The 20,926-nt window shown below is 37.6% G+C and overlaps 2 protein-coding genes across 8 annotated transcripts in view; both read right to left on the minus strand.

The window, feature by feature from the left end:
* Positions 1–104, minus strand: part of WDR19 (WD repeat domain 19) — a 47,107-nt gene extending 47,003 nt beyond the window's left edge. For both annotated transcript variants that reach the window (XM_040587294.1, XM_040587285.1), the window contains exon 1: positions 41–104. In XM_040587294.1, the coding sequence (XP_040443228.1) occupies positions 41–46 (6 nt within the window). In that variant the 5' untranslated portion in view covers positions 47–104. The remainder of the gene's footprint in view (positions 1–40) is intronic.
* A 306-nt stretch (positions 105–410) lies between these two features.
* Positions 411–20,926, minus strand: part of KLHL5 (kelch like family member 5) — a 62,318-nt gene continuing 41,802 nt past the window's right edge. For 5 of the 6 annotated variants that reach the window (XM_040587360.1, XM_040587372.1, XM_040587380.1 and 2 more), the window contains 7 exons: positions 16,867–17,079; positions 12,707–12,893; positions 11,587–11,811; positions 11,101–11,263; positions 7,063–7,275; positions 4,606–4,777; positions 411–2,010 (listed from right to left, as the gene is read on the minus strand). In XM_040587360.1, coding sequence (XP_040443294.1) covers positions 1,954–2,010; positions 4,606–4,777; positions 7,063–7,275; positions 11,101–11,263; positions 11,587–11,811; positions 12,707–12,893; positions 16,867–17,079 — 1,230 coding nt within the window. In that variant the 3' untranslated portion in view covers positions 411–1,953. The remainder of the gene's footprint in view (positions 2,011–4,605; positions 4,778–7,062; positions 7,276–11,100; positions 11,264–11,586; positions 11,812–12,706; positions 12,894–16,866; positions 17,080–20,926) is intronic. The other variant, XM_040587349.1, reaches the window with a different exon arrangement.

Consider the following 20,926-nt stretch of genomic DNA (forward strand, 5'->3'; position numbering starts at 1 on the left):
GCGGTGCCCGCCCGCGCGTACGGCGGCCGACGGGACTCACCTTCATCGCGCCCACCGCCCGCTGCGCGGCAACCCCCGCGCATGCGCCGCCCCCCTTCGCCGGCCGCTCGGCCCGCCCCCGCCGGCAGCGCGATCGCCGCGGAGACGGGCGGGGGCAGCCCGGGCCCACCGGGGCGACGGGCGGCCCCGCGCTGCCGGGACCTGGGCAGCACCACGGCTGCCGGAGCGATGGGTGCCGCCCGCAGCCCTGGCTCGGAAGCGCTGACAGGAGGCGAACGCTTTTCTAACAGCGCTGCTCCCCGCGGGAGGGGCGCACACACCGCGTTTCCGAACGAGCCCCGCCACGGCGGGGGTCCGGGCGCGCACCGCGGCCAGTCGGCCAGAGAAAAAGGGCACCGAGCCAGCCATGGTGCACGTCAGGTCAGCTGTATTCAGTTGCAAACAGGGCAGGTGTCATCACAAAGTTTCACTGCTTAGCAATTCCTTTTAAAACAATAAATAGTCCACTGAGAGCATTATTAACACATTGAGAATTACAAATGTACAAAGACTTTGGGTATCAGACGTTTCAAACTTCAAAAAACATTCCATGAGCTCACATCTTCACACCTGCCAGGACACACACACAGGTATTACCGACTGTTCTGAAAACATAAGAAACAAGGCACAGAAAAGCAAATACAAAGAGACTTCCCGAGAACATTCAGACTGTTCAAAGCAATTCAGCACAGGGGTCAAGAAAGGCAAATTATAAAGTTATCTGAAAATAATAGGTAACCATTAAATAAGGTAACTAACGATACAATCTTGCAGAGGCACGCATAACTCCTGTAAGATGCTGATCATGCCTAAACGGTGGCAGTTCAACATCTTGCAGTGTCGGGCCCCTTACATTTTAAAGTAACCTTACTGAAAAGATAGACAATTGTTTAATTTCATCTTATAAAATTATACTTTTCAAATTAGTGCAAAGCCTCATGTAAAAACGTAATTAGTCTAGATGTAATGGAATGCTTCAAAAATTCCAAAGTGCAAATATCAAACTTAAATTGGTTAACTTTTAATCACACTTTAGAATTCTTCAAATAACTCGTGCTTATAGATTTTTCCTTAAAAATAGCGAAGTAAACTTAAGAACCAAAGTAGAGAAAAAGGTATGATGTTCTGAATCATGTAAAAACTTCGAAAATCCAAAAAGTACACTGGATGTCAAAAATCTCCAGCAGAAATTATTAAATAGCTGATTTCTGTTAGCATAATAAGACAATATTTAAAATAAGGCTTTGGTTAAATAAAAGGTTTGCTAAACTAGGAATGATGATAAAAGTGCAAAAGATTCACCAAACACACAACTTCATTTCCAAGGCAGGCATTATGCCTGCCATTTACAATGGTTTGCATTGGTTTGTCAGCCTGCATTGTAATCACTCACTCACATACCTATAGTCAAACATGTTTATTACAGGCAAATTAAATATATGGGGTCCGATACTGTAACTTGTTTCACCCAGAGGTAATTCACCCAGGTATCACTCCACTCAGTTATATCAGTGGAAGAATATCCGTTTATAGCATCATCCCTCTGCACGTCTGGGGGACCAAGGCCCTGGATCTATAACATTTGATTATTATAGTGAGTTCACTAATGAGTTTACTCATTTCTTAGCACTTCCTAAACAGAAGTCCTCTGCTGACAACTGGCTGGTTGCAGCTGATTTTTTTTTTTTTACAAATAGAATTTTTGTAACATACGGGTAACAAACATGATTTTTTAAAAAGTGCTTAATATTGGTCCGTAAGAACAACGTGTACATGTTAGCTTGAGATCGAACACTTTGCCATGGTAGATATCCGGCATCTTGTGTTTATTGGTGCACTGACAGTTTGCTTGAGGGAAAAAAGAAATCATCTGAGTCTGCGGAGGAGAATTGTCACCTTCATAAAGAGAATAATTTACAGCTTTACAGTCACAACACATGCCCCAGCTCTTCCTAAGCACAATGGTGCAACCTGTAAGAAAGAAAAAAATATATCCATGAGATAAGTGCAGTCAGCTTTAAGTATTTTTTTCCTAAAACTGACAGTGTTTAGTCAATGCTTGTCATAATAGCCGTACAGCTGCAACAGAGTGGCAACATCTCCCACACTGTATTAACATGACAAGAAAATAGCCATCTGGTCCAAAACTTGGATACAAATCCACAGAAAAGGTAAAGATACTTTATGATGGAGTAAAGCACTTTGACAGCTATAGCAAACCCCAAGAATATGAAACAATTCTTACTGATCATTTCAATTACTTGGCTTTACAGGAAAAAGAATCCTTTGTTATGGTACCAACTGGACACCTGAGCTAGACAGTCTGACAACTGAGTAATGGTTGGCAAAACTATGCATTTTTCTCTCAAACAGAAAATGCCAAACGTAACAGGGACAACCTCTCCTTTTTACTTAAATATTTGACAAAATCCTGTCACAAGTTCTTGAAATCAATTTCCCAGTCTCTATTTTTTTTTTTGTAAAGAGAAGTTACTTCTGGCAAGACCCTTTTCTGCTGAGATCCTGTTGGACTTGAAAAGAGGAAGGTAGTTCCAAACACTCACGTTAGCTTCCCCTTTTAAACTTTATAGGATTGGGGGGGCAGGGAATAGCACACAATGCTTACAGAGATTATTCTGAAGACACAAAATAGTGAGTTGTGTTTATGCCAACTCCCCTTTTTTTTTTTCTTTTCTTTTTTTTTTTTAAGCAGGAACACAAAACTTACCCTCAGCTGTCTGTGACTCTGACAAACTTCAGTTAAGAAAATTCCACTACCCTCTTTTGAGTTGTGTGTGGATGAAGTGGTGGCAAACTGTTGGCATAATGAGAGAGAAGGAAGGTACACAGACACTTCCAAGTCCCTCTACGGAGGGTTCAAAACTGTCCTATATACTGGAATCACAGGGTTCAGTGAGATATAGAGGGTCAAGGCTAAGGACAGAAAGGTACATACAGATGGTCACCACCTAGACATCATGGAAGATCCATTTAGATGCAGCAGTGAGAAGCACTATTTCTCTCCTCTGGTACACTTTTTTTTTTTCTTTAGCAGGACAAAAAAATGCCCTGGGTAATCATTACCAGTATCACCACTGAAGGCCCCAAGCTCTGATGAGCCTCCTAGATGACTTAATTTTAACATCTTGCAGCACTAAAGTGATGGGAAATGAACAGCTCAGTTCTCTGTGTTCCAAAGATTTTGATAGCCAGCAGTTCAATTCTCTTTTTTTGAATTAGCAATTTAGGGCTATTACTGATAACATATTCAGGAGGTCAGAATTCAGCTGCCTAAATACTGGTGTCTAATGTTATTCTAGATGACCTTGGACATCCATCCTGGCCTGCAAGTGGACTCCGGAAGGGCCTTGGTCTGCCGTAAGTTCTGTGCTGTATCTGCCAGCCTTCTGTATTTAGGTACCTCAGATGGCAGTACATCCCAAAGGAGAGCCTGCCCAGGACGCCTTTGTGTGCGCTCTTCCCACAGAGGCGCACATTCTTGGAGCTATAAAAAAGTAAAAGCAACCAAGCTTTGAACTGACAGTAATGGTTTCTGATCATGAATTGAAGATATATTTTTTTTGAGCTGGGTGAAGAGGAGTGCTGTGTCCAGTTCTGGGCTCCCCCGTTCAAAAGAGACAGGGAACTACTGGAGAGGGTCCAGCAAAGGGCTATGAAGATGATGAGGGGACTGGAACATCTCCCTGACGAAAGGCTGAGAGGGCTGGGCTTGTTTAGCCTGGAGAAGAGAAGACTGAGGAGGGGATCTTATCAATGATACAGATATCTTCAGGGTGAGTGACAAGAGAATGGGGCCAGGCTCTTTTCAGACATGCCCAGTGACAGGACAAGGGGCAACGGGCACAAACTGCAACACAGGAAGTTTCATCTGAATGTGAGGAACAACTTCTTTGCTCTGAGGGTGACAAAGCACTGGAACAGGCTGCCCAGAGAGGTTCTGGAGTCTCCTCTGACGACATTCAAAACTCACATGGACATGACACTATGCAACCTTCTGTAGGTGAACCTACTTTAGCAGTGGGGTGGCCTAGGTGATCTCCAGAGGTCCCTTCCAACCCTGATCATTCTGTGATTCTGTGACAACAAGCCTTCCTCAAAGTTGCTCATACACACTGCTCATAGTATTCACATCAGGAAGGGGTTATTTATGAAAAGATGATAAAAACCTTGAGAAAATTGCTGAACATGCTGAGAGACACATTGGAGCTAAAACTAATCTACATTTATCTTCAGAATAGGAAGTCATGTAAACAGAACCCTTTATGATAGTTTGGGAAACTTGTCAATACATTTTATTAACAGTGGTTGAAATTTTCAAAGAAAATAGCTATGCTCTTGCCAAAGAAAGAAGGGCAGTTTATTGTAAGTTAACAACTGCATACTCAAGAGAAATCATCTCAAAATGGTAGAAAAAAACCCCCAGCTCACAACAGACTAGTAAGAAAGTGCTTCTTAGAGAAGTAGTATTTGAATTCTTTTTGTAAAAAGAGGCAAACTTCAAATAACAAGATAAATAGTAGCGTATGTTTTTTCCAGAAGCTATACCTGCGTCCATTCATTTGTCTGGGGATCATAAGACTCCACTGTATTAAGGTACGTTTGACCATCATATCCTCCAACAGCATACAATTTGTCACCAAGAAGACACACTCCCACTGCATCTCTGCTAATACTCATAGAAGCCACAGCAGTCCACATATCTGTTTTTGGATCATACCTAAAAGATATTTGTGTTATGTTGTAAAATTGTTGCCAAAATTCAGCAGAAAAAACATTCTTGAATTGATGCTTTCAAGGTAGTAGGAAACAGGCATTATTAGGACAGCACAGAATTGGGTGTTCATTTCAAAGGACTTTTCCCTCAAAATACTCTTTGAAAAATTTATTTATTTTTTTTTTAAGTCATCTGGTAACACAATCAAGTACTAGCTACACATCTACTTTGTGCCACTTTCCATACAGTAATAACACACATATATACAGCTGCTCTTACTACTTTTCTTACTGTATGTCTAAACATACCAGTCCAGAAACAGTTCTGCTGCTACACTGTAGTAGAACAAATGCTTTAAGTGGCAACTACTACATGTCAAAGCATAGGCTGTTAAAATTGAGCGTGGTACTCAAGAGTTACTTGTAATGAAAGATTACCATTAAAAAAAACCAACAACCACCAAAAACATTTTGAGAAAATTCTGGGGGAAATGCAAAACCCTTAAGACAATTTACAGCACTACTTTAATCATAGCTCTGTATCATCAGAAGCATCACAGTAGAAGACAGATGGTTTAATGAGAAAGTCTAAATGAGATCCTAGATCACATTTAGATCTTTACAAGTCAAACTAAGAACTACGCAGGAGAGTCTGTGTTATTCTTATGTCACAGAACATATTTTAACCTGACTGAAAGAGACAGTGTTAGGATCACAGATGCTTATAGCAGAACGGAGGTAATCGCAGAGCTCTGAAGGGCTCTAAAGAACTGCATACAAGAAAATATTTGACTAAGAGACCATTCTAAGATCACACTTTAAAAGCAAGTTTAGAAGGTACTAGTCTTAATTTGTGTATGTGAAAAGCATAGATATGAGATCTAATGATTTTATCTGCAATTCTCTAGTCAAAGTACAACAGAAATGCATGCAGTCATAATCCTAACATGAGAATATTGCCTGAAGCAGATGCTGCAAATAGAAGTATAATGTAGTGAAAGAAGGTGATTAGCAAGCTAAATATAGAATTTACTTTTCAATTTATTTTATAATTCATGAACCATGTGTTTATCTGGGAAAAGCTAATTTATTGTGAAATACAGTAGTAAACAAATACTCAGAAGCTTAGTGTGGTTTTACAAAACTGGTAATTTTTTTAATGGAACTATTTCCATCAAATTGATGGTCCTCAATTTCATCTCACTTGAAGAGCAAGAACAAAATGCATTACAAAATTATTCCTATTTACTGAATCCGTGTGTTCTGTAACTTTGTTTCAGAGAATACTGATGCAGAAAGGTACACAGACCTATTGCTTTCTCTTGGGCTTCTATTCATCATTTGCTAAGATAGCTTCCTTTCTGCAAACCTTTCTGGGGTCTTTCAGTGCAACTTCCATATGCTAAGTGGTATGGGCCACACTATGTATTCGGGGGCGTATTAGGACACAAAGTTTGAAAACTACAGCGCTGTTTTGTCATGGGTAGTTTTTTTTTGTTTGGTGGTCATCATCTCCCTTTTTTTTTTTTTTGGTAGAGAGTGAATCACATCTCCCAGCATAAAGAAGTTTACTAAAAGAAGATGGGTTATGAAGAACCACTAAGTGTTGGGAGGTAACAGGAAAGAGAAGAAGTTTTACAACTGGGAGGCGGGGTGGGGAAGAGAATTGAAGTGTATTTCAGAAATACTTGAAATGCCAGCAAATATTTAATGCAGTGCATTATGAAGTATTTACTGTAACTTTTAATTATTTTATGGATCACACATGCTTCTGCAGTTTGTAATACAGTCATTCATTCATAGATTTACATAAAAACATACCAACTTTGGAATGACTGACTGACATGCCAGTTTCCCAGTGTCATTAGGGGATATAATAAAGAACAGGGTATTTGAGGATCCACAGGCCCTGACCGCTAACTCCTTTAAGGGTTATAATATAAAATGATACAGACTTATCATGTGAAAGAAGTTCTGCTCCATTTTTAGAAGCATTCAATTCCAAGTTGTTCTCAGTAACCAATCATAATTCATTCAGTGAGACTGTTAGAAAAAAATTTCTAGATGAAGTACACTGGGGAGAATTTGCTTTAAATAATTTGCCTCTGCAACATTTTGAATCGTGTTATGACTACACAGTATGTTTTTATACTTAAGTTTCCTCTGATCATGCTAAAAATAATACAGCCATTTTACTGCGTTTCTACTTACAGTTCCCTTTCCATAAATCACTTCATAGACTAGCACTATTAGAATTACTAGCAGGATATGCCTTCATCAGGATATTACCTTTCTACACAGTCTGACAGCCTGGATGTTAAGTTTGATGCTGGGGCATCGTGACCACCTATTGCATACAAGAACCCATTCCAGGTGGTTACACCTACACCACCTCTTCTTTTTGACATCTGAGCACAGAGGGTCCATTTGTTCGTATGAGGATCAAAACATTCTACTGACTTAAGACAAGAACTTCCATCTCGACCACCAACTGCATAAAGCCTGTAAAGTAAAAAAAAAAATTAAAAAATAAAATCTGAACACCACAAAGTTTCCAATGATGAATGAAGGACTTTCAAGTTTGTTAAAAAGGAAAGTTTAGGAGGAGACAGACTTTCAACTTTCAATAGAATGTGTCAAAAATCAGGTTAGATTTTGCTCCAATCTTTTCCTATTATCACTATCAATGCACAGTAACAATCATTTACAGAAAATTGCTATCTATAACACAGCATTTATGTTCCAACCCATGCACACAGCTAACATTTTCAAAATTACCTCTGTGGCTTGACAAAGGCCCATTTCTAGCAGGGCCAGAGGGGCAAATTCAGCACTGGATCTGTGCTTGCAACAACCCTGGCCTGCCTCATCTTAGGCATGCAAGTATTTTTCTGGACCCAGGCTTTAGTTTACGACTGACAGTGCTGCATTCAGTCCCTCACACCCACTAGGTGGCCTAGTTTTCTCAGTTTTGGCAAAAATGTTTCTAGCATTTGGTATTAACAAAAGGATTTCAACATTTTGGAAAGGTTAGAAGGAAAAGATTGGTTTTAAGAGCACTCCAGCACTGATGAATCCTCAAAACTAATCAAATAATAAAACTTGATAAGAAGTTTATGCACAGTTTATGAGCAGTCTATGCTTAGAAGCAGAAATGCCCAGAACTGTTACTTGGAAACGTAGGAACTCAGAAGCCATTCTAAAAAAGAAGCAACACATGAGAAGTCAAGTCCAGTTTGAAAGATCACCTTAAATATAACTAATGACATCCTTTCATAGCCTAAGGCACATTACAGTATAGCTAAACAATCAAATAAACAGCAGATACTGTATATGATGATAGTGTGAAACACTATTCAAGCTGTCCTCAGTTTGGGAAACACCATTGTTTATTTTTTTAAATATACTGACCAACAAACAAATACAAACATCTTGTAAATATGGTTGACCTAGTAGTTCTCAGGAATAATTTCAATACCCTTTAAAAAAAAAAAAAAAGCATTTCCATGAAAGTTCCCACGTTTAATAACACAACTTGTTTAAGGTAAGGAATGTACTGAAGGTTATTGAAAAATCCTGTTCCAGTTCCACTAAGTTGATGACTAAAAATAAATGCTTTATGCAGCATCTAAATGAAGCCCCCCACCTTACCTCCCCCCAAAATATAACAGAGTTGTGATCACTTATGCAGTGATTTTACATTTTGGACATGAAGAAAGATATATTAATTTCTCTATATGAAGGTTTTGAGCAAATAATCCAAAATTTGTCAAGTTACAGACAGATATTACTACGAAGTGCAAAAGTTACTGCTCTCTCAGCTGAAATGCTGCATGTGCTTTTAAGTTTTTTAGCTATAGGCATCTAGTGCTGCTGCCTACACTAAGGGTCTAGGGAATGTTGTATAATAATAGGGCTCTAATTCTGGTGCTTTTCACCACACCTGGGATCCTCTGCTGAATATACAGAAAGCTTCAGACCTAACTCAGGCATCTGAGACTGCAGTTCCAAGGCAGCGCAAGGCACTCTGCTTGCTAGTTGTTCAAGTTCTCTCCTTCCTGTACCCAGTGACCATTTCCACTCACTCCTGGACTTGTTCCAGATTTCAGAGGACCCTTTGTAAGGTGCATTTCAGCTGTACTAATTTAGCAGGAGACTAACCTTCCAAGAAAAAACAAAAAGTGTGCAAAGCTTTTTGTGTGAAAAGCTTTTTGCTACCTCATGATATTCAAACAGCTCAAAGGAGATACATCATAAGCAGGAAATGAAAATTCATGGTCAAAAGTGTTAAGTATTCTGCCACAATCACACTACTACTAAGAAAATCAAGTTAGCTTTGTCTCCTGTGGTACTCCTGTAGCCACCCTGGTAAAATATGGTTTGGATAAGCCCACTACAAGGCTGGTGGAAAACTGGAAAGACTATTGGGCTTAAAGTACTGCAGCAGTATGAATTCCAGCTGGCAGCTGGCTACTAGCAGTGTTCCTCCCAGGCTGATACTGTTCAACATCTTCATTAATTATCTGAAAGATGTAACGGAAATCAGCCTTCACAAGTTTACTGATAAAACCAAATTAAGGGGAGTTGCTGATATGCTGGAGGGCTTGGTTACTATTCAGAGACTCCTAGACAGGCTGGAAAAATGGGCTGATTGTAGTCTCGTGAAGTTCAAAGGCGAATGCAAAGTCCTGTACCTGGGATGGCATATTCCCATGCAATAGTACAGGCTGGGAGCTGACAGGAGAGGCAGCTTAGCAAAACTAGACTTGGGAGTCCTGGCAGACAAGTCAGCAGTATGTCCTTGATGTAAAGGCAGCTGATAAGCCTTATACATTACATGTAACACTGCTTCTGGATACTGTGTCCAGCTTTGGGCTCCCAGTACAAGAAAGATCTCGCCATACTGAAGCAAGTCCAGCTGATGGTCAGTAAGATGATGAGGGAACTAGAACACATGACATGAGGAGAGGCTGAGGCCTGCCCTTGTGTAGTCTTAAGAATTCTCAGGACAGCTAAGGAGGCATCTTACTGCTGTCTTCAACCACCTAATAGGAGGTTATCTAGAAGACAGATCATTCTCAGGGGTGTGCAGTGAAGGAAGGAAAGAGACAAGTTCAAACAAGGGAGATACCAATTGGATATTAGGATATGCTCAGTACAATGGAGTTCAAACATTGGAAAAGGTTGCCCAGAGAGATTGTTGATATTGTTAGATATCATCCTTAGGTATTTAAAATTCAGATACAATCTGAGCTACCTCAGTTAACTCTGAAACTACATTCAACTTTAAGGTTTAAATTAGAGGATCCTTCCAATCCAAGTTATTCTACAATTCTGTGATTCCAACTGATCTTTATTTTTGTAATTTTGGATGCTATAGAACAATTATACTTAGTCTAAAGGAAAACCATGAAAATCACTCAAAGCCTAGGAATCAAAGTCTACAAATAAAGACTGAAGGAGCTGGAGTTATTCAGTCCTGATGAGTGAATACTGAGGGGATGTGTCTTTAAATACAAAAGGCTGTTGTAAATAGTAAAGAAAATATGTGTTTTCCATATTCACTTTAGATAGTACAAACAATAATAATATAAATCACGAAAAGGTATTTGAGACTTGACATGCAAACTTCAGTGATGCATTAATAGTTAAGCAGATTGCTTAGGGAAGTTACAGAAACTTTACCACTGGAGGTTAAGAACAAGATCACTCTGAGTATTTTAGATATAATTGATTCAGCTTTAGGGTAGCAGAACAGATCAGGGAACTCCTTGAGGTCATTTCCAGCCATTTTCTGTGACTGCAGCATAAAGTGACCTAGTTGTCTGAATATGCTTTGTATTAGGAATTGGGCATATTTTCACTGAAAAACAGCTATAAACATTTCAGATACCACTCTGGATTAGATTAATTCTGCCAGAACTTACAGTTCTGAGTTAATACAATGTAACATGAGTACTCTTCCATGACTTTACAGTAATTTTGGAAGTTGATTATTCAAACTATCACAGTAAGAGGAAATCACTGGAGTCTCAGTGAAAGCTAACAACTGTGTGCTCCCTTCTCTGTTAAGGAGATGGTAACTACTTATTAGCCCATAGAGATGGTGTCTCATAAGTGATACTGAGGGGCACTGTGATGCTGTGAGGAAGCTTACTTGACCCAATAATACACTATCTTTTCTGTGAATGAAGAAACATGGTTCTTAATGCTATCAACAGGTATCTGTCCAGAGAAATTAGTGATTTAGTAGTAACAGTAATTTAGAATAGTCCTGCGATTACATTAAAATAATGAGATAGAAAAATGAAAGTTGCCTTCACGTACTTTCCATTTAATATTGCTACACCAACAGTGCTCCTTGGAGTTGACATACTAGCTACAAAGTTCCACTGACGAGCCTGTGGATCCCATCTTTCTACTGTATTCAGGTAGCTCCAGCCATCATGTCCTCCTACAGCATACATGGGACCTTCCAATACAGCCACTCCTAAAAAAAAATCAACAACAAAAAAAAACCAAACGAAAAACAATTGCTTCTGGATAAGGGGAAAAAAAGATCACATTTTCCTAGTGACAGTCCAGTATGCACCACATAATATTTAAAAACAAATCAAAAGAAACTTCCTTTTGATAGCCAATGCTGGAAGGAGAGGGAGGAAGGAATATCTGACAGAGAGGACATTCAATAAGCAGTTGGCATTAAAACAAATTTTCCATCCCCCTTAAACAAATTTCTGAATGTTTTTTGACCAATTCTAAACCAGATAATCTTTAAAAATATGCATTCAGGCTTTACAAAACTCTACATACCAAGACCATGACGATGAGTGGACATAGGTGGCATTACACTCCAAGTTTTTGTTCTAGGGTTGTAGCACTCCACAGTATTCAATGTTTTCAGTCCATCTCTGCCACCAACGACGTACAATTTGTCATCTAAGACTGCAACTCCAAACTGTAATCTTCGTCCATTCATGTTTGCAACAGGAGTCCACATGTTGGTACGAAGCTCATATTTTTCAATGCTTGTAGCTCCTGAATGACAACACACGCAAGTTGTGTTTTTTTTTTTAAATAAAACAACAACACAGAGGTCTGAATTATTCATTTCAGCAATATGCTGATCCCACAAAAATGACATCCTGCAGCATGTTCTTAATTCTATGTCTACAAATAGTCTTCTTTGATTTCCTCACAAATTAACTGCACCATTATAAAGGAGGCCTTTCTCAGCACTTTTCAAGACAAAAAGCAGGATTTCCCACTGCTCTGCAGAATCAAGCCTTTAAAAATGAAAAGTCAGGAATATAAAACAGCTCTTGTGAAATGCGGTTATATACTGAAATCAATATTTTGTAATATTAGAAAAAAAATCTGAAGCTATGACATGAAGTACTGAAGGGCTAATGTTAAAACAGTAAGTGAAAGAAAACACTTCCTCTGCCGTAACTTTTGTAACTTGCCAGATTTCTTCTACTATTAAACAGTATGGAAGTGTCCATAAAAAGAAAACCTAAGTAACTGTGACAGAACCATTTACATTTAGACAAAGAGCATATTTTTTTTCATTTCTAATGCATCTGTAGGTCACCTTTGTGCCCTTTCTGTTATTTTCTTCCTTTTGCAAATTACTTCCCATTCAAGTAAATAAAGATTAGTTTTCACTCAATTCAGCATTTCACTACTCAGAAATCAGGTATTCCCTTGATAATTTCAAATCAATCACAACTCTAGTTTCCAGAATGTTTACCATATTATCAAAGCTACGTAGATTTTTTTTAACCTAATGAACAGTGTACATTTAAGACGTTTCAGGTTCTATACCGCAGAATCTTTGAATGTTAGAATTAACATGTTATAAAAACATCTATCAAACATTTCTTTTAAAATGAACAAAACCAACTCAACTAATTATCATATAAGCCAATACCTTTTGTTGCATCCATTCCTCCAACTGCAAACAACACACCCACTGTCGATTTTCTAGGTTTGGTGCGAGGACTTTGCAACATAGGTCGTCTCTCTGGCAACAGATGGTACTTCATTGCTTCCATAATGAGTTTTTGACATTCAATGTCATCTCTAAAGAGTGCATTATTTTCCATATCTGCCAGAAACTGAAAAAGAAAGAAAATTAAACAACCTGTATTGCTATAAACAACATGAAAAATAAAAACAAATTACAAGAAAATATTTAATCCAAAGACTTTCACTGCCTGATTGAAAATATATGTTTTGAAAATGATCATCTAAAAAAGACTAGCATGAAGATAAATTTGTAATAAACAAAATATTCACATTTTAAGCTAAGCTATTAAGTAAAAAAAAGGCAGGCCATCTAATCTCAATGGATGATTTAAGCTTAATGGTCCAAAGAATAATTTAAGCTTAATGGTCCAAAGGAAGAAAACAAAATCTCCTCCTGTTCCAGTGTCAGTACAGGTATGTTCACAGAAATGGGGTCAGGTTCTGGGTATGTAAATCAGTTTAACCTCACGCTTTTATTCCTGAATCCACTTGGTCCAGGGCTCTAGTCAGGCACAGGCTGAATGTTTTAATATATATTGTATCCCTTGCTCTGACAGTGACCCAGATCACTGTGTATCAATTTAATGCAACCCTTTGTTAAAATTTTTAATATCAAGGATACAAGCAAATTTGACAAGTGTCAAATTTTAAATCTGACAAATAAAATTCCATTAAGACTACTAATAACAGTTATTAAAGATTTTGGAGTCTTTTGTACTCTGTGTTTGTCAGATGCAGGAAAAATATATTCATAGGTTGAGTGTCTCAACTGTAATAATCAGAAGTCTAGACAACTGGCATTTTTCTGAATTGCAAGACATGGCCTGAGTAACAGAAAAAAAAACAAGTGAAGCGCCCCACTGGGACTTGGACAGTTGTCACAACAATAAGAAAAAGGCAAATGCTTCTGAATTGCCACCACAAAATCCAAACACTTTGTGAATATTAGAAATATAAGTCCACAAACCAGAATGAGATGTCATTGTTGAGCTGTTGACAGCCATCAGTAACACGTACAAAATTGCTGTGAAATTAGTGATCAGGAGTACTAAAAGGACGCATCATGAAACAGTTGTGCATAGTATGGTGTACATATCCCTGGCTTAAAGCTGCCTTAGGACTGCAGAGTGGCAAATATGATATCCATGGTTCCAGAAGAGATACAGGTAATACAGTCTGCTAAGCCTGAACACATCTCTGTACCAGGCAAATCAACAGAAAACTATGACAGAAAACATAATAAACATACACAGAGAATAAAATAATAAAAAAAAGTAATCAAACTGTCAAAGCCCTTCACCAGCAACTTTTCAGAAAACTGAGCCTGACTTTTGCAGTATTTCTCTATTAGCCAATGTTCTGATTCTATTTAAAATAGCAAATTAAAGTGTTCTCTTGTAAATTAGCAGACGGAGCTTAATTGTCCTTTACTTTCAGTACTTCCCATTGTTTCTTCTCTTGACCCAAAGCACCACTTACCACTTGTATCACCTCATAGGGATACTTTGAGATTATAAAATAATAAAATAGAAGCAGTCTTTTAACTGCCAGCATGCAACACTATCAAACTACACATGGTTTAAAGGAAAAAAAAAAAAAAAAGAAAAACCATTAATTACTACTGTCCCAAATCAGATATTGTTATAGTTGCATGCATGAAAATTAAGGCTTGTACACAACATGACCCATTCAGACTTCCAATGTATTTTTCTGATAGACAAGCAACATTTAATAAAGAAACACGTCATGTGTATATGAATTTTGCAACAAGATGCAACATACATTTTCTCCAGTTTCTACCCCCCAACCTATAAAGAAGTTCTCATAGCAGAGTGTCAACCTCTAAAAGCAATTTCATCTCAGTTAAAAATAAATGAAATCTAAAAAATCTGAAGCCTCTTGGATCTCAACCTACAGTATTACAATGTTATGTAAATTTTTATTCAACTTGGAATAGAATTACTTAAATGAAAGCCAATTTTTTCCAAATTTTATTATTTACATAGCTCTTTGTACTAAATGCATTTATAACCAAGCAGTTACAAATGACGTATTACCATGAAATTATAGTCATTGGAAACCTGATGAAGAGAAAGGTAGTGCAGATACTCAAGTACTAAGAATTTCTATCTAAAAGGAAGCTGAACCATCTTCTAACTCAGAAATTGATTAATCATCATCTTCATTAATTTATCAGAGATTGAATACTTGCCACCTTACAGCTTAAGACGTTGACAAATACTCATCTTTAGCCTTTGTAAAAGCAAAAAGAGACTTTAGAGATATTTAGGACACTTTGCATTAACCAAAGAGATGAAACACATTATGAACAAAGACACACATAAAAACACAACTAAAGAATCTGACAATTCATCATGATCTTTTGCTTCCAATGCTACATTTTCACAGTATTTCCCAAAGTTTTTTTGAAAGTATATGAACCTAATATCCTTTGTATCTTGGCTGCAATGTTACTGATTTCAGCAAGTTGTTCAATTTTCTAATTTCATTTCTTTCAAATAGCTTTAACCCTTCAACCATAAAATTGGAAACCTTTTCATTATGTTTGTTGTCAGATTGTCTAATGTCATGTGATCATGAAGCAAAACATGATTCTGAAAACATTAAGACTGTTTTGGGTACTTCATACTGACTTAATGCACTAATAGTTAACGTGGTGATTTTAACATGGGAACACTTTGTTAAAGAAAGTAATAAATAAAAAGGTAACAGAAAAATATTGTATTGAAATATGTATTTGGAGAAGACTTGAAAAATTAAAATATTATGTGAAATACGATATTGCTTTTTTGTTTCATTTTGCTGTTTTCCTAATCAGTTAGTGAGCGGACATAATTTGATTTCAGTACAGATTTCTGGGATAAATACTGAACTTTCTGTTTCTAAAGATTACAGTCAATTAAGTAAGAGGCATACAGCAGTGGTTACTTAGTTACCAATTAATCTGATTCTCAACAAAGGAATAGTTTCCTCTAGGTCAACTGGCTTACACTGTATTATGTTTCTAGAAAAAGCAAATAAATTCAAGGCCATAACTGAGAAAATCCTGCCATTGCATATATAATATTCAATATGAAAATATTAATACTGAAATGTTTGCTAGTTAATCTCACTATCCAGCAAGAGGATACAAGATTAGAGGTAATACACAGAATGCTGTGTATGTGATTTATCACTATGACTGAATCAAAATCAGTTTTTGTTGTGTTAACAAATTCTACTTATTCAGGTTCCATAAAAATCCTATTTTCCTCATTTAATGGAGATAATTATCACTAAAACTGAAAAATGTAAAGCAAAATCCTTTGATTGTATAGTAAGTATTAAATATTACTAATGAAGGTTCAGCAAAGAAGGCTAGCACAAGAAAAAAAAAATCAAACTTAGTTTACATGCATGCTATCAAATAATGAATACAATGTTACACATGACACTAACAAGAGTAGTCTCCTACAGGACTAGGAAAACTGTAATTCACAACTATTTAAACAAATAGCTCTAGTCTTCCTCAACATTGTGCGTAAATGTCCAAGAAGGAGAAATAATATTGATAAGGAAGAACAAAAAGTACCCAAAGATGGTTAATCAAATGTTGATAAAAGAAAAATCACTTCAAATAATTTATTCAAACCGTACTTCCTAAATCTTAAGGATAGCTATAATTATATGAAGGAAATTTAATGATCCAAATAAACTGCACGAGTTCCATAAAAAAGAAATTTAAAAAGAGCACACCTTCTAGTGACACACATATCCTTAAATAAGCATTTTTCTAGGCAACAGAAGTGATTTTTTCGTAGCAGCTCCACCCCTTCTTGTGTCCTGATTCATCTCAGGTTAGGATCTGAATACGCTGCCGTTCACAAAAAGACACAAACTATCATGCCTATACGACATGGTAAGTCCTTATATGCTGCTCTAAGAATCCACCCATTAAGAATCCTGAAGCTTTTGTGATTTGTCACTATCAATATATTGATGCTGTATAAGCTATGCCCACTGTAACTATGGTATAAACTAGAGAAGAAATGAACAATTTACTTGGGGAGCAAGCAGAGGCAGTCTAATGTAAGCCAGGAGTTTACTGAGATCTTTCCTTCTCTGCTCCAAATCGTGTCGAACCCATGTAAGTAGTGCATTCAGTATAGTCTCTTCATTAGGAATATTCATGTCATCACTTGCTAAAAGCTTTGCAATTTCAGTGGCTGGCAATAATAGAAATTCTTGGTTTCTAATTACTTCCATGAAGTTTTCCTGAAAAAGAAAAGCATTTTTAATAGAGGTGACATCATACTTTGAAGATGTTTTATGGAACTCCTACTATATATTCCCCTCTTCTCCCTCCCTTCACACCATCTCTCAGTTACACCAGCATAATACTACTGGAGAACTGACCTGGAGGAAAAAAAAAAAAAAAAAAAAAAGTAACATAAAAATGTATTGACTTATTTTGACTCTGATCATTTCCCCAATTCTATCATTCAGTCCCACAGACAGATGTGCTGAAATAAGTGAGGGGACAGTAAATGGACAGAAATGAACAATGGGTTGTGCGGGTTACTATCTTGGCATGGCAACTGAAGAAACACTTTCTGAAGTATAGTTTAAAGAAATAAAAGGCACAGTTTGTTCCTGTTGACAAGGTACAATGCAATGTAAGATGCTTTGTAAAGCAAAGAGCACAACATGCTGCAACTACTGGGCACACCTAACTGTTTTCATTATTGCGACATTAAACTATGACATTTAAGTTTTCAGAGGAAATAACAACAATTTTATTGCTGATTTTAAATGGATTATTTTATTTTACCATTTTATAGGTTTTGTACAGCTGATTGACTGGGGAGCAAAACATACAAAGAATCCACAGTATCATACATACCCTGTTTTATTAACAATATTTACTTTGATAGGATTCAATTTTCTGACTTTCATCCTGTCATTTCCAGCAATAAATCCTTACTTCAAAATAGGAAAGTCACAATATGTAACATTTCCAACACTGATATCCTATTTCTTCATAATACTAGGACCTGCAGAATATACTGTAAGGATTCTCACAACCTTAGGCAGAAATAACAGAAGTACGCAGAAACACAATCAGCTCTATGAACTTACAGTGGGAAACCTGAATGTAACAGAAAAGGGCGAGATCATGTCTATCCCTCTTACCCCACACACCTTCACAAGGCAGCAAAGGAAAGAAAAGCAGTCTATGAATCATAACCATGTACTTATATTTTGGTAGCTCAAAACCCAATTAACCTCATCCACCAGACAAAGTAGCTTCATGACAATAAAACAGTATTACAATCAATCTAGTAAATGCACTGTTGATTGCCAGATAGCTAATCAGTGGGATGCTGGTTTTGCTCTGCCATCACATGTATCTCCAAAATACCTGGAGGATAAACTGCATGAGATCCACAGACAGGGTCTAACATAACAATTAGCCTTACTTAGTATCTTGTTTAATGATTTAAAAAGCAAGAATTGCACACTAATGAAAAAACTCTGGATGAGAAGCACATACGTGTTGGGAAAAAAATAGGATTTTTAGATAAAAAACAGGGAGAAACTTGGGAGCAGAAGCAGGACCTGCACTGCAAAACAGCTACAAGTTTAGCATATAAAATGGCAACAAAAACATACAGTACAGTTTGGAATTGCATATGCAAAAGACATCATGACAACAAAGCAAAAAAGGTAATACTTCTTCCTTTTTATTGCTCAGTCTAATAATTTCAAAGCTATACCTCAGTACTCAAAAAATATTAACTAATTAATGAATGCTAAGCAAAGAGGAAAAAACTAATTAGGAGTAAACCAGTCCACTTTACATGAAAGCCACACATACGTAGATGGCAACAAGATGTCTAACAGGAAAGATCAAAGTAACTCCACTCCACAGGTAACTCTGGAGTCGAGATTAGGAAAATAATTGAAAGTGTCATCTGCACACATTAACTGTATTCCTGGGCAGAAGTTGGAAAGGAAAATTTTACATTTAATAGCTGAAAAGCTTTCCTCCTAGAGAGATCCAATTGGCTACACAAAAGTGGTGTTTCCAAGAGAAAATGGTAGTCGACTAGAAGGGAGATAAAACTGTCTTTTCCTCTTTAATTAATTTAATTCTATTACAAAACAAAAGTTAAGAAAATGAACAAATACAGGAACTAGAAACTGTGAAAGGACTGTACCAATATTCAGTACCACTATACATGCACTTTATTTATTATACTCTGATACCAAATACTTGAGAGTAAAATTGAAGCTGAAAAATGATCAAATTATTTCCAGAGTTTAAACATGCAGTTCACAGAAATTCAGATTCCACTGAGTTCATTTTTTCCACTGTTGTATTTTTGTTGATTCTCTGTCCTACAGAGTATGCAAGCTGGAGCTGTGCTTTTAGTTTTGCTGAATAAACCGGCAGTGAGCACTGATGAAGAGAAAAGCCAACACTTACTACCTTAAACTTCCATATTGTCTATCCGGATCACAGGAAGAGGAAGGGGAAAGCACCTGCATGGAAAGTTTCCTTTGTTTCTGAAGGAAACAACAAGCTGATCTTGCATAAGTCAGTCATGGATCCTCTTTGGAAAGCTTTTTTCCAACTGGATTTCATCACTTCAACAGCTGTTGTGTGTAAAAAGACTGATCTTCCTTCTTGTTGCTTGCAGACAATTGCTTTCTGATGGGAACAAGTTCAGCTTCCTCTTGCTCCCATTCTATTTTTAAAGCAGAGACTCCTTTTGAGCACAGTATCAAAGCATTCCACTGGGAATACAGCCACTCTTTGGCCTATGTCTGGGGGTTTTTATAATCAGAATCTGACAATTCCTCTTCCTCTACAGACAGAGATTCTGAAGACAAAAAGGAGGAGCCAGTGTATCTCCTAGCATTCTTAACCTCCTCATTTAGCCTTTTCTTTCCTTCTTCTTATGGGAACTCTCTGTGGAAGAACAGGATATTTCAGAGAACAAACGGTCTGCAGTTTCAGTCCCTTGCTTTCTGGTCTTGAAAGTACAAAAAGGAGTTTCCCACCCCAAAAGTTAGCTCCTCAAAGACCTTGGAAATTTGATCAAATTACTAGCCTGATGTTTATATATTAGCTAAACCAGGGACACACAATCCCTGTGCTCAATGCTATGCATTGCTCGTTATAACCTTAAACACACCCTTCAGCACCTGCAGAGTCAATACTGGTATTCTTAACCACAGGTCTGCCTTGAACTTGATACAGAGCAGAATAAAAGAACTAAAAACATTAGAAGCACATAAAAGACCTCATGATGCTTATTTCTCAGTGGTACTTAATGACCACAGTGGGATCCAGTGAGATGATTAGTCTCCCTCTACACTGTGTCAGAAGGATTAGAACCTCAGACAGCCTGCAGGTGTTCTGGTGCTGAAGGATGTGACACTACAGCAGGCCAACAGGCAGCTCTAACCGCAGGGTTCTGTTTAAACTCTGAACCTGGACAGCCAAAAAGCAAGAGGTGCTTGACTCACAGGATGTGAATGAGAACAAATAGGGAATGTAACTTTGTCTACCAGCTGCTCCAGTCAGCTGGTAAACTGAGGTCTGAATTCACTAAGAACTGAGCTATCTGACCTTCTGGTAAACTATTAATAATCAGGTAGATGTCAGATAGCAGCTACTTTACTTTTAGCCAGGTTTCACTGCTGCATTAAGCAATAAACTAACCTAATGCTACTGGTGTACCCAGGGTTTGTTTAGAGCACAACTACTGTAGCTTGACTCCTCCCTGCATAGTTTCTGGATTCCAAAATCAGGCTGAGCAGCATGCAGAAACCTCTTCAGTCTTGCCAAGGCAGTATGGATCTACTGTGCTAACCAGAACTTAGGGAACTTGAAAAACAGAAATACCTTACGTTTTCACAGGTGAAAGAACGTGAAATGAGTATTTTCCAAGTCAGATGATTACTGAGCAGGGTACTTTGGACTGTAATGTCAGGTGCAAGAACGTAAAGTCCTTGTTCTAGGCACTAACACTATCTTTGGGTCTGGCCCTTTGTAAGCAAAAAATACTGAAATTTCTCCCCTCTTCATGCTCCCCCCTACCAAAAGAACAAA

Source organism: Falco naumanni, chromosome 1 (assembly GCF_017639655.2).
Source record: "Falco naumanni isolate bFalNau1 chromosome 1, bFalNau1.pat, whole genome shotgun sequence".
NCBI classification, from domain to species: Eukaryota; Metazoa; Chordata; class Aves; order Falconiformes; family Falconidae; genus Falco; species Falco naumanni.